The 13,668-nt window shown below is 37.4% G+C and overlaps 1 protein-coding gene and 1 long non-coding RNA gene across 2 annotated transcripts in view; one reads left to right on the top strand and one right to left on the bottom strand.

Moving 5' to 3' along the window:
- Positions 1-13,363, top strand: part of ZNF277 (zinc finger protein 277) — a 45,773-nt gene extending 32,410 nt beyond the window's left edge. Inside the window, exons 6-12 of the mRNA XM_015628201.3 lie at positions 315-425; positions 2,255-2,387; positions 8,048-8,115; positions 9,312-9,408; positions 9,919-9,961; positions 11,754-11,928; positions 12,758-13,363. Coding sequence (XP_015483687.1) covers positions 315-425; positions 2,255-2,387; positions 8,048-8,115; positions 9,312-9,408; positions 9,919-9,961; positions 11,754-11,928; positions 12,758-12,950 — 820 coding nt within the window. The 3' untranslated portion in view covers positions 12,951-13,363. The remainder of the gene's footprint in view (positions 1-314; positions 426-2,254; positions 2,388-8,047; positions 8,116-9,311; positions 9,409-9,918; positions 9,962-11,753; positions 11,929-12,757) is intronic.
- On the bottom strand, positions 5,202-7,856 carry LOC109022658. Its single transcript, XR_002001760.2, has 2 exons — positions 7,765-7,856; positions 5,202-6,198 (listed from the first exon to the last, which is right to left on the bottom strand). It is a non-coding gene; the product is annotated as an uncharacterized LOC109022658 (long non-coding RNA).
- Positions 13,364-13,668: the final 305 nt, after the last annotated feature.

The following is a 13,668-nucleotide window of genomic DNA, read 5'->3' as shown; positions in this document are numbered from 1 at the left end:
GTAATGAATGAGCTTTGCTAACAGCAAGGGTCAAAATAAACTATACTGTAATTTTCATTTAAAGGATTATATTTCATGGATGTGGATGGAGCAGTTGAAAAGTTACTGAGCATTCAGCAAAGCTGAAAAGGAAAAACTTCCTGTTTCAATAAAATTGCATTCTTTTTCGTAGCAGCAGCAGCAAGACTATTACTGTTTATTTAACATTGGCGTTTATGCAGTTTTAGAGCCATTGGTATATTTTAAATCACTAACTGAATAATTGTTAAATATATCCAAAAGTATGTAACATTCTATTTGAATGTCTTTTGTAGATCTGTTCTTCTCAATCATATGGCGAGAGAGCATGCCTTTAACATTGGGCTGCCAGATAACATTGTGAACTGCTATGAGTTTTTGGCTGTATTACAGGGAAAGCTTGACAAGTAAGTAGTTTGTTTGTTTTCAATAAACTTGGTTTGTATTTCTTTTAACTTGGAAATAGTAGGTAAAAATTGATTCCACAATTGTGACTAGTTAAGAAGAAGCAAAGAGAGCATGTAAGTTTATTGTGAGTCATCTTAGAAGTCTTTTTGTTGACTTACTGATTGGTAACAGTTCATAGCACAAAGTCAAGTGCTGTGTTTCAGTTAGCTGTTGCACAGCTTGACATCAATAATAGCACATGCCTTTTTCTCATAACTGTTAGCATTAATGTTCTTTCTCATCATGACAAACTTTTTGCTAAACATCTCTTTAATCACTGAATACAGAGTCCTTGTTCCAGTCTTCATTTGCCTCTATATACCATTACTGTGGGATGTTTGGTCTCTCCCTTTTGTGCTGCTTACAGAGCAAACCCAGAGCAGAAGGGGATAGATACATATTAACTTCTTCAAGAAATTAAGACATATTAAGGATGCCTTTTCTCTTATCATTGGTGCTGCCTAATGCACTGAATTACCGTGCTCACTGAGAATTTGCAGCTCTACTGTTTATCAGTAGGACCTGAGGCTTTCAATTAGAGGCAGTTTTCTCAAAGCTGATCCTCTCTGTAGTTAATGCACATGCTGAAATTGTGTCCAGAGTAGTGAAGGCCACTTCCCCTATGGCTAAGAGTAGACTTATTAGCTATGCTAGTAGAATAAAACTGAGAATAAATTACTGGAGGAGAAAAATCTTGTTTCAGGCAAATAAGACTGCATTATGTATGCTGACAGAAAGCCTTCCATACTCTTCGTGGGAATGCTTTTCTAAAGGAGAGCAAACACTTTGCTGTTAGCAGGTGGAGCAAAGCAGATATTAAAATTCATAGTTGTATTCTTGCATCAGACCTGTGATTCACCAGCAAGGCAACCTTGATTTGAAATCTGCAAGCACAGGGAGAATTCAAAACTTCTTAAATGTCTTGAAAGGCAAAATGATACTGAGAATCCTGAATTCCTGCTGCACACAAAACATCTGAGGAGAATACAGAACCAAAAGAGTTTTATGATGGTGATCTAAGGCAGTGCATATATTTCTGTTCTGTTTGAATTGGTCTAGAATACATACTGTGATAAAATTCTCATTTGTTAATGAATGTTTTCACCTTCTCAAGTAATGTGTATATACACCTAAATAATACTCTCACATCTATGTATATATGTGTATGTAGATATGTGTATATATGTTTATCTATGAATTATATATACTTCGACGTGAATTTATTTACTGAATTTTACTTCTTAGGATTTCAAAACCCCATTGACCACCCTGGCAAACTTTCATTTACCCTCCCTGTTGAGGTAGACCTATAAAAACTTTCTATTTAGCTAATTGAAATTGTTTCAAAAGATAAGTAGTATGTTTAGTTTGGGTTTTTTTCACTCTGAATTACAAAGAAACAATTACGGATGGATTGGATGTCAGTGAGTCCATGCTGAGTTACAGAGCTCACACAGTGAGCAATCAGCAGCTTTTCTTTGCTTTGGGTAATCAGACTTTTCTCCCACTTTGCATATGGGGCAAAGAATAAACTTCTTTGTTACCTGTATTTTTCATTTTCTGTCATTCTTACTTCTGTTTAGTAGTATTAGTAGTAGTAGTAGTAGTTACTCTACTGTGATCTAAGACTACCTTGTAATTGATTTTTTTCAAATGAGCTTTCTGTTTCTTTTAGTTTGCTCTGACATGCTTAGGTTAATCTTACTATATATAACTCCAGCTTATTTAAGTTTATTGTTTTGTACTATTTTCATTTTAACATGTTGACCTGTTTACCTTTTTATCTTAGCTTGCAGTGTTTATACTGTGAAAAAGTCTTCAGAGACAAAAACACACTTAAAGACCACATGAGAAAGAAGCAGCATCGCAGAATCAATGCCAAAAATAAGGAATATGACAAATTTTATGTCATTAATTACTTGGTAAGTAGTTCTATGAATAATTAGCAAATTGACTAAAGAGATGCAGACATTATCTAGTTAAAAGTGAATAAATCCAAACTGGCAATTAGTAAAAAGGTCAAAAATCAAGTGAAGGATTCTTAAGAAGTATGCTCATTTATGGTATGATATTCTGGATAATTGTCAAACTAAGCACTAGGAAACATTTTTTGTTGAGTTTTGATTTTGAGAGATGCAAGAATGTAGCTTGAAGAGACACTAATCATCATGTCATTAGTGCTCAGTCTCTGCTTTAAAACAGGAGGGAAAGTGAGATAGAGCAATGAACTAAATGGAGGTCTAACTTAAAGCAAGTTGGCTTTGAGCTCGTTTTCTACAAACCTTAAGCTGGAAGTGCTCTTCAAAGTATAAATTAAATTCAAAGAGGAGGAAAATGAAAGACCCAGAGATGAAAGAAAAACAGTTAGTTTTTAGCCTCCAGGTAGGTGTATGTTGCTACACATTTTTTTATCTCAGACCTTTGAGAGTGTGTGCATGTAACAGATTTTCACTTGCTGCCTTTGACTTATGAATATGGGAGCTGCTTCAAAATCTGCTATGTTCTGTCCCAGAAATAACTACAGTTCACCTGAAATAGTCTTTGTGCCTTCTACATGTACTAATATCCAGGTTATAAATAGGTATTCTTGACTGTTTTACCTACTCTTTAGATCCTCAACAGAACTGAGCATTTACTTCTTTGGAAGTTAACAGATTTTAATTTAATGTAATTATTTTAAGTGATTTTAATAGTTTCTTTCTTCTCTTCTTTTGGTTTCTTTCTTCTCTTCTCTTGTCCTACAAGTAATATTATGTTTTCAGAATTTGGCATCTTTCTAAATTATCTTTTGTTTCTCATTTGCATTCATTGTTCACATTTTAATCTATTCCATCTTAGGTCAGGAAATTGAGCTAGATGACTACCCAGAATCTCTGAGAACCATGAAGTGCTACTTGAGAAATCTGAGAGATATGCAGGGAGTTCATTACATGAATAGAGACACAATGGCTGTGCTATGTTAATAAGCAGAATATGCCAAAGTAAATATAACAGCAAGGCTAATATTCACATACCCAAACTCTTTTCTCCAGCTACTCCAAAACTGGTGGCCTTGCCCATGCCTGTCACCTGAGAATGATCTGTGGCCTGTGTGCTTCCTGAACCACATCCAGGAGTGGTCTGAGTGATGCTGCTTGCGTGGCCACAGAACATGCAATCTGTTTAACAGTCAGGGCCTTGCTCCCCTTTGCCTGTAGTTGGGGTTCTGGCCAGAAATTTGCAGGCTACCTTCACTTTCCAGCCTGAACCCGCTCAGCTATTGCTCACTGAGTAGCATCACTCAGACATATATTATTTTGGGTTCTTAAAAGTACAGACAATAGTAAATATAACTCAAATAAGCTATGTCAAAACAGCATAATATATAAAATGGGGCAGTGGGTACTGCGTATGCAAGATCTTATGCCAGTACCTCTTCTGGGACATACTTGGGTGATCACAGTTCTTTGTCTGGCTCTGCATGCTCTGTCCACACATTTTCAAGTTGTCTACACTGTAGTCTACTCAGGAGACTGTTCCTACTCAGCCTTTCTGATCCTTCAGACTGTACCCACATCAGAATTTCTGACATTTCTTCTTTAAAAGAAAGAATTAAAAAAAAATAAAAATATTGAAAACAGACCTAAATACTCTTGTTTTAAACACTTATAGCATAGTTCACTATAAAATGTATATTTGCACACAGGAAATTTTTAGCTGCATAATGGAAGGTGTTTGCTTTCCAAAGAGCCTTTGCCAACCCTTTTTTTTTTCCTGCACAGAGACAAGAAGACTAAAAGGAAGAACCTCAGTTTGCTTACTAAGAGTTCAGTAGATTGGCCTTTACATTGTAAAGAGGAAATATTCCATCCTGCACATACATGCTCTACAGTAGATTTTTTTAAATGAGATAGGATGGGTTTTTTTTCAAGCTGAGTCTATATCAGTAAATTCTAGATTCTACACAAGATCTGCTTTCTGTAATGGCTCAATGTAGTGATTTTGCTTCCTCTCCCATAACACCTCACAATTTACCAGAAATTTATTTTTCAATGTGTACTATCAAGATTTACTCATTTTTACCAGTGAGCATTAGAGGTCTGTGCTTCACATTGCTCTAAATATCCAGGGGATTATACAAAGACATAAACATGGTTTACAGATATCTGAAATGATTCCCCAGTGGATTTGGAGGTCTTTTATCTTTATTGTGTTAAGTGTGGAAAATTATACCAATCCTACAGAATGGCTTGAAGTGTTAATTCACAGAGATGAGCTGGTGCTGGAGTGTGAAGAACTGAGCAGCAGTGTATCCATGATATATAGATGTGGAATTCCTTATTTTTATTTTCTTCAAAACAAAAACTTCCAACCTAATTTCCTTGTTTCTCTGTGTGTATCATCCTGTGGCCCCATGACACACCTTGCACAAAGAGGCATGTAAAAATGGAGAGGGAAGAACTTTGTGGTGACTGCTGGAGGCCATAAAAGAACAGAAGGCAGTATTAAACCTCTCTTAGTCCCAGAGGAGCTGAGGCAAACCCAGGCTGACAAGGCCTTCTTTTTCTGCATTCACTTCATTGCTACCAGCAGCACTTTCATATAGATATAGAGTATCCTTTGTAGGAAGCCCAGGTGTCTATTTTCAAATTGTCTAATGGCATGTGTTTACAGTATGTAACATCACTGTAAATAATACACTTATAACTAAGCTAGGCAGGTTAAAAATGGTACCTACTACTTACTAGAAAACTTGTTTCATAAAGCCTTTATTTTCCTCAAAGACAACGAAAAGATGCTTTCTCCTTGTTGCCAAGCTCTTGGTCATCACTATTATCTGTTGGGGGAGAGGGGAAAAATATTTTATTATGGGAGTCACTACTTACATTTAGCCTCTTTTGATTTACGTGGTGTGTATTTTGTAAAACAGTAAAGGGGAACCCTTCATCAGTTGGTGACAGTTCAAGATTTAATAAAATCCCCCAGTTGGGGAATGCTTCATATTGAAATTCATCCAACGTGGATTAACTAATGTTGGGGTAAGGCCATCTCTTCTTCCTGACAGACCACCTCGAGTTCTTCAGCAATATAAAACAGATAACATAACTCAGATGATCACAGCAAGACAGGTGAGAAGAAGGGAAAGATAAAATTTTCAGGGAAAAACAACATATGTTTGGAGTTCCTGAGCTCCACAGGCCTGGAACTCCATTTGCATGTAGTTTGGGAACTGCTCTTTAGGGAACACTGCTTGAGATACCAGCTGCTGTTTCTTGTTTTCTCCCATCTCTGCACTTTTTTTTCCAAGCTGGGGTGTGTTGCCTCAGTGAGGCAACTACTTTCTGCCTATAGAGCTGCACTCAGGTTGAGAAGGTAAATTGCCAGTGAGGCATTTCATCTCTGTGCATTTAGACTACATTTTGGAAGAGGAAATTATCAAACCACACACATTTGCATGTTCTCACCTTTCTATAGGATCATCCTCTCCGTGAGGTAAACAGAAAATATTTAAAAGAAAAAGTTGTTTTTTCTTGAAGATATAGCAAGGCCTTCGGGGTTTTCTTAATTATGCATTTTCTAGTGTTTGAACTATTAACAATGTCGAGTCTCATTTTTTCTCTGGTTTTGTTAAGAATTTCTTGGGAATCTCTAGAGATCATTCCTGGCAGCTCTTGCATCTTGGATGAAAAAGCAAAGAAAGTTGAATACTTAACAAAGGCACCCTTGGTCCCAGATGCCCATCAAACTGGAGAACTGAAAAAGTGTTAAAAAAAAAAAAGAAAAATAATTAAAAAACCTTAAATATTTTTAAGAATGTTTCAAAGAACTCTTTTCCACCCAATTGCTCAAATTCAGTCTCCTGGCACTTTCATCACAGTGTTCCTAGTTATCCATTCACCATGCAATTTTCCAGTGACACAAAACCTGGTTAGCTTTTCACTTTTTCCTTTTTTTTTTTCTCCTCTGAATATAAATAGATGAGGGAAACAGATACATCTTACAAGCTCCCTCTCTGCCTTGTTCATATAAACACCATAAAAAACATCAGCAGTAACAAAGCTCAGGCATGTTTTTTTTTTCCTTTTCACCTTCAATTAAAAGGTGAAGCTTAATGTTGGCTGCTGTTTTGAACATAGTCTCTTATGAATATTTGAACATACTCTCAGATATACTTTGAGCTGGTAAAGGGAAAAATGGTGAGCATTCTTCATTTTGCAGTGGTTGTGAGCCACTATCTGCTCATTAAGGTGTTAACATTAGCAGACATAGGAAACTAGTGTACAGCTGGGAGAACATGTGGTGAGAGGTGTTAATGGCTTCATGTTATCTCACAGTAATGGTGACATTAATGGGTCTCCCCTCTCACTCAGAAAGCTTACACACTACCATGTAGTATCACTGATTTAATTACAGAATTTTCGTTCTGTAATATATGATGACATTTTTAGAGCTGTCTGGAGACAATTGTTTATCATTTTCCTGATAGACACTAACAACATTAAAAATTCTCATTAAATTGTTAAGTGATGGATATCTTTTCCTTCTTTCTCCAAACATTTTGCCATAAAGGCAATAATCATACTCGTTACTAAGGATGTTATTAAATATATTTATTAGTAGGAATATTTTAATAAAATCAATTAAAGGATTATATTTTTATTAGCTGGTTTGTTTTTTGTTTTTTTTTTTAATGGGGACAAGATCATCAACTATAATCAACTATAATCTTTGTGAATCCTCCACAGCCATCAAAAGTACGGGTTCAAAAATACTATTCTGATTACTGGTTAGTCTGCTTGGTTTTATTTTTAAAGACAAGAAGAATCCAAGGAAAGAAAAACACTAGCTAAAGATCACTGCTGGTATTTGAGTAGAGCCCTTCAGCTTTTCATTGCCTGTTATTTTTATCTCAGTCATGCTGTGAGTGCTTGCCATTGTGCTGAACGCTGCACAAATGAATTGTGATATACTTCATGCTGAAGGTCTTTAAGGTATAAATAAACAACACGAAAAGTAAAAGGAAGAACAGAACACCATGAATCGATGTGTGTACGTTGGAGTGTGAGAAGAGGAGGGAAGCCAAGCTGGAGTCTGTCTCACAGGTCTGTGCCCTGGCTCACGCTGCATTCTGGAGCTCCATAGCTAAGTTTACACCATGTTTTCACTGGCACAGCCTCGAGCCAGGTACAGGCACTGACTGGTGCAGCTGTGCCAGCTGAAGCCTTGCGTGTGACAGCTGCATTTAGCAGCACGTGTTGCTCAAAAAGATTGGATTGAGCAAGGGTGAGGGCAAACTTGAGACAGTGATAACATACCCACCTCAGGCACACTTTGGGAGTGTTGCAGCACTGGTTTTCTTGAGAACTCTGTGCCAAATCATCTTCCTCAGCTATAGTGTGGGAAATGCCCTGTTAAAAGATGAAAATAATTATTTTAGAAATTCTTACTAAAGCAGTGTTGTATGACTACCTTTTACTCACAGCCATACTGAAATGATCCAAAATAAGATACTGATTGTGACTTCTGAGATGTTCATTCAGTTGAGTGACAATGTGTGATGAGAATCAGGAGATGCTTTTTTTCTTTTCTTTTTTCCCCCCAGGAGTTTGGAAAGTCCTGGGAGGAAGTGCAGTCAGAGGATGACCGGGAATTACTAGATAACCTAGAAGAGTAAGAGTTACTTATGTACCCATTACACAGATTGCAGGACCATTATATTTTAAAGTAGTTGCAGGGAAAATGCTGTGCACAGTTAGCACACAGTTTAAATTCATTTAAGCCAATCAAATCAACTCCAAATTGTCCTCATTAAAAACACTTCTCAGCAATGAGAGCTGTAAACTTCATATTTCAACCACAAGCCTGTTTTCTGTTTCCCTAGAGCTCAAACAAAAGCCTTCTGGGTGTGTAATGATGTATACAAAATGCATTATTCTTTAGTTTTGCACCAGAAAACAGTCGAACAGCTTTTGCTCAAATTTAAAAATTAAATAATTAAATTAAAATTAAATGAAGTGAGCATCAAAAATGTCAGTATGAAGAAGAAATTGTATGAAAAATTTTGATAAAAAGGTAATAACTAGAAATTTTAGAAGGATTTCAAAGGAAGCTTTTCAGCAGTGTTGATTGAGGGCAAGATCCACCTCCTCTGCATTCTTCTGTGGTCCAGGCCCTCAGATCACTGCAGAGGTGGTTTCCTTGGCCATAGAAAATTGAATAAGCAGGAAGTAATTTATGGGCATCAGGTTATCTTCCTGGTTCTCTCTGTGACTTGAGCTTAATTTTACTTGACTCTACGTGGTTGCAGTAATAGTTCTGTCTCTCAGCAGTACCAGGATTTAAATGGATGTTTTGGTAAAGTATTCTCTGTGTACATGTCTAAATGTAGCATAAGAGAGTAATTAATATTTCATAAGTAAATAACACTTAGAGTTACCTCTGCCTGATGATTATGACTTTGGCTGGTGAATTGAAAGATTAGAAAGGTATACAAGAATTTAAAAAAACTTAGAAAAATAAATACTGAAAGCAGTATTTAATGACTTCCCAAATTGGATTGAAATTGAGGTTAGTATTCTGTTGATTAGTGCAGACAGTTTCAAGTAGGATTAAATGCCTGTCTGCATAGGAATTACCCAATATTAACTGCTCAGTTATTCTCAGATTTGTAGTTCTTTTAGACTCTACACCAGATTGTAATCATGTATCCAGCTATAAATCTACAGTGTCTTTTCCAACCCGTTAAAATATTCACTTTCTCTGGATTTATTTCTACTGTTGTGAAAGCAGAATCTGAATTGCCCTGTCTCAAAATATCTCTTCTCTTTTCCATAATTAAATAAATCTTTTTGGCTTTTATTCATAAGAGATTGGTCTGACTGGGAAGAGTATCCTGTATGTGCAGTTTGTCTGTTTTGTGAACAACAGGCAGACACCACAGAAAAACTGGATCTTCACATGCAGGTAAGATTTCTTTTAAATAACAGTTTTTTTCAGCACTTTGGAATTTAAAATTGTGTTTGTAACATCTTTATTAAGGTCAAATCAGCTGCTGCATTAGAATACCCTCTTCAGCACAGAATTGAAGTGAACCTCCAGCATTTGTTCTTTAAAATTTGCAGAGAAGTCAAGCTTTACATTAAGAGTATGAATGGCTATTAGTCATGAGTGTACAGGCTGCTACAGGCAGTAAAAAAAAAAGCATCTTTGATATCATAGTAGTTTCATGATTTAGTATATTTTACGGTTAGCATCTGTGTTTAACTTTTAATAAGCTATTTAACAGTATTAAATATGAATACAAAAGTTTCTGATGAACCAAAACTTTTGGGGTTTGTTTCATGCATTCATATTTGCATATCTGTATGTGTATGTCTGTGTCAGCCCATGAAAAGCTGAGCTGTTTTTAACTTGGAGTAGTAGAAGTAGTGGAAATAAGATTTTTTTTTTTTCTTCCTTTTTTTTTTTCTCCAGAAATCACATGGATTTCACTTTCCCAAAATAAAGTCAGAGCATGGTGAGTAAGAGGTGCTGTAATTGTCAGCATTTGCCACTAGTGTGGAGAAAACCACATCATAAGAATAGTGGAAAACAAGTTTATCGGTTTTATTTTTGTAGAGACATTTAACTTTTCCATTATGGAAACTGTTTCTGCCAGCTCACAAAAGCAAGCCAAGAACACTTTATTTTTATGGAACTGTTGTTACTGCCAAGGATGTGTGCTATTTTCTTTAGACCCATTGGATTCTTTTGCAGAGTAATCTACAAATACCTGCTCTATGAATTCCAGGTCTATCTGCTGGAGACTTGGAAGTATTATTATTTTTATTATTCTTCTTGTTGTTATTACTATTATTATGCCTGTCAATGCCTGCTTGCAAGCTAGAAGCTTTGTTTGGCCAGTGTTTGCTTTCTGCTGTAGAATAGAATCATTTAGGTTGTGGAAGGCCTTTAAGATCATTGAGGCCAACCATTAACCCAGCACTGCCAAGTCCACCACTAAACCATGTCCCTGAGTGCCACATCTACACATATTTTAAATACCTCTGGGCCTGGTGACTCAGTAACTACTTCTCTGAGCAGCCTGTGCCAAGGCTTGACAAGCCTTTTGGTGAAGAAATTTTTCTTAATATTCAGCTTCAATCTCCCCCTATCACTTGTTACTTGGAAGAAGAGACTGACCCCTACCTGGCCACAGCCTCCTTTCAGGTAGCTGTAGAGAGCTATTAAGTCAGCCTGGGGCCTCCTTTTCTCCAGGCTAAACAGGGGGCAATCCCTACCCTGGCCTCACTATTGCTGATACAGGCCAGGGTGCCATTGGCCTTCTTGGCCCCCTGGGCATAGCCGGCTCCTGTTCAGCTGCTGTCACCACCACCTCCAGGTCCTTCTCCACCACAGCGTCCCCCAGCCTCTGACGCTGTGTGCGGTTGTGTGACCCAGTGGCAGGACCCAGCACTTAACTCTGTCAGACATAATAAATACATTGACGTCCTGACCCAGGCTCCTCTCTAGCAGGCCTGGTTTTATCCTTTACCCCCTTCAAATCTAGTTTGAAACTGCCTCAAGGACCCTGCTAACTCCTGTGCAAGGATTCTTTCCCCGCTTCAAGACAGGTGTACCCCATCTGTCACCAGCAGGCCTGGGGTCGTGTTGACACACCCATGATCCGACACACCCATGATCCGAAAACCCAAAATTCTTCCAGTGACACCAGGCTTGGAAACAGATATTGATCTGCTGGCTCTTCCTGTTTCTTCCCTTGTTATTCCTTGCAAGTGGAAGGACAGAGGAAAACACTGTTTGTGTTCCTGATCCCTTAACCAGTCTTCCCAAGGCCCTGCAGTCTCTCCTGATTGCCCTAGGACTTCTTGTTGCAACTTCATCACTGCCCACCTGGAAAATCCCTAACAGATAATTACCCATGAGGGCAGTAAGGTTACTTGTCACACATTTAACCTGAGCCCCAAGGAGGCAGCAGACTTTCCAGGGAATTCAGGGTACAATACCAGTAGTCATTCTCCCTCATTTCCCAATATTCTTCAGCCTACTTGCTTGCTCCTGAAGCTCTGTCACTAACCCTAAAGACTTAGACTGAGAGGAAGGAAAATGTTCAGAGTTTTTGCTCTAAAAGAAGGGTTGGATTCCCAGCAGCTAGGAATAAACACTTATTCAGTCAATTTGCTAAGATACAGCATGCAGGCAGTGCTGTCTTCAGTAAACTTTTATCAATCCTTATGCTTAATCCAAGAAAGCATTTTTAAATTAAGACTTATGTTGCCCAAGCACTTGTTCGCTACTATCTCTGCCAGGTCTGAACTTCTATCAGCAAGTAAAACTAGTGAATTTCATCAGAAGAGAAATCCATCACTGTCGTTGTTACAACTGCCAGGAGAAATTTGAATCCAAACAAGAATTGATAAGTCATATGGAAGAGACCAAACACATTGCATTCCTGCCAGCCAGGTCTACATGGGATCAACCACAGTAAGGGCAAATACATTTCTTCCAGCATTTATACTTCTTCTTGATAATTTCTATGAAATAGTTAGTTGAAAGTTCTGGGGTTTGCGAATACAGCAGTGCGCTGAGCTCCCTAACTCTGGGGGCTCAGATAAAATAATAAGTGGTCTCAGTCTACTCAGAATTAGAAATCTCAGTACAGTCTGAAGATAGAAAGAACATGGAATATTGCTCTTCCAGTTGCATCCAGGATGCAGTATCCCTTTGTATGGGATCTGCACTTTCAAGTCACTGTGCTAGAGAAGTTTGTTGTTGCAAAATTGTTCTAGAACCAAGTCCCTTCTAGAGCCCCTTCTTTTGCATGTCTAATGTAGATATATGGATGATGTCTACCTGACTTCAGGCATCAAAACAAGCTGGTTGTTTACCCATAGTTTTTCCCATGGAAAATAGAGAGTGTAACACAGCCCTGGTACAGAGGGTTAGTCTGTAGCTCTAAGTAGGCTGTATGGGTCCAGGGAATGATGCTTTCTACCAGGTGGTAGAGCACAGGGAATGTTCTAACTTAAACACCTCAGTTCAGCATTTTTGGGGGGGACAAATATGGAACTGTAGTCTCTTTTGTAACATCATATGGGAGAAGAAATAGGAGGAAGGGCTCATCTATTATCAGCTCTTCTCTATGACTCTTCTACACTATGCATACCTGTGCTGTGCAGTTGGTTTTTTGGGTGTGCTGTTTACTGTCATTCCAGACAACCAGACTTGCTCATTTTTCCTTTTTTAAAATTCTTATCTCAGCCTTTCAAACAAAATGTGTCACTGTCTAGTAATCATGTCTTGTTGCTTTCAGGTATTATTTTCCTACCTATGAAAATGACACACTCCTGTGTACACTGTCAGACAGTGAAGATGCAAAAACTGAGGATCAAAGTGAAGAAGTGCCTGTTGTAAGCGAAGACATATCCAGTCTAAAAGCTCTCAAACAGAGCAGTGTTTTAAACCAGCTTCTGTACAAAGAGAACAGGAATCAGGAGAAATTCTGACCTGGAAGTACAGTGGCTGACCTTTAGTGCTTTTTCTGCAAGACAAAAAAAAAAAAAAAACCAAAAACATTATTTCAATACTATTGGAATACAGTTAAACTCACAAATGTTATTGTCATTGGAGAATTCATAGTAGAAAATGAATGCTAAATAAAAATTTAAGTGTTGACTTTGTTAGTTTATCTTCCTTTAATTTTTAGCTTCATTTTAAAATTGAATGCTTGATTTTCTACTAGGATCTTCAAATACTGTTAGTGTGTTAGTGTTACTTTAAAAATTTTCCTTTTTTTAAAAATTTTTCCTGAATGAATCAGAATATGAATTCTATTGTAAGTCCACCTTGTGAAAGATGTAAAGCCACTGAGTAAAACTACTATGTGTTATTGCTGTTAGAGAGCAGACAGAAAATGTAATTCTTGGTCTGATGTGTGAAGGAAATCTTGCTGATTTTTACCTTAGACCTTTTGGAAAAGAAAAATGAATCGGTATTATTAATCATCATTATTTAAGAGATACGGTGCCTGTTCTGAAAACTAGCTCAGAAACATCAGTAAAGCTCTGCCTACCCCATGAATATCTGACTGCATGAAAAGTTGCCAATCTGAAGTCTAAAAAAGTATAGGAATAATTGCAATATTGGTTGCATCAAAATCCAAAGAATTTAGAGTAGATTTATTGTATGGTAATGAACTGAGATGTTAAAGAATGACTTAGGGAA

The sequence above is a fragment of the Parus major genome, chromosome 1A (genome assembly GCF_001522545.3).
Source record: "Parus major isolate Abel chromosome 1A, Parus_major1.1, whole genome shotgun sequence".
NCBI lineage: Eukaryota > Metazoa > Chordata > Aves > Passeriformes > Paridae > Parus > Parus major.
This window is presented reverse-complemented; position numbering and strand designations above follow the sequence as displayed.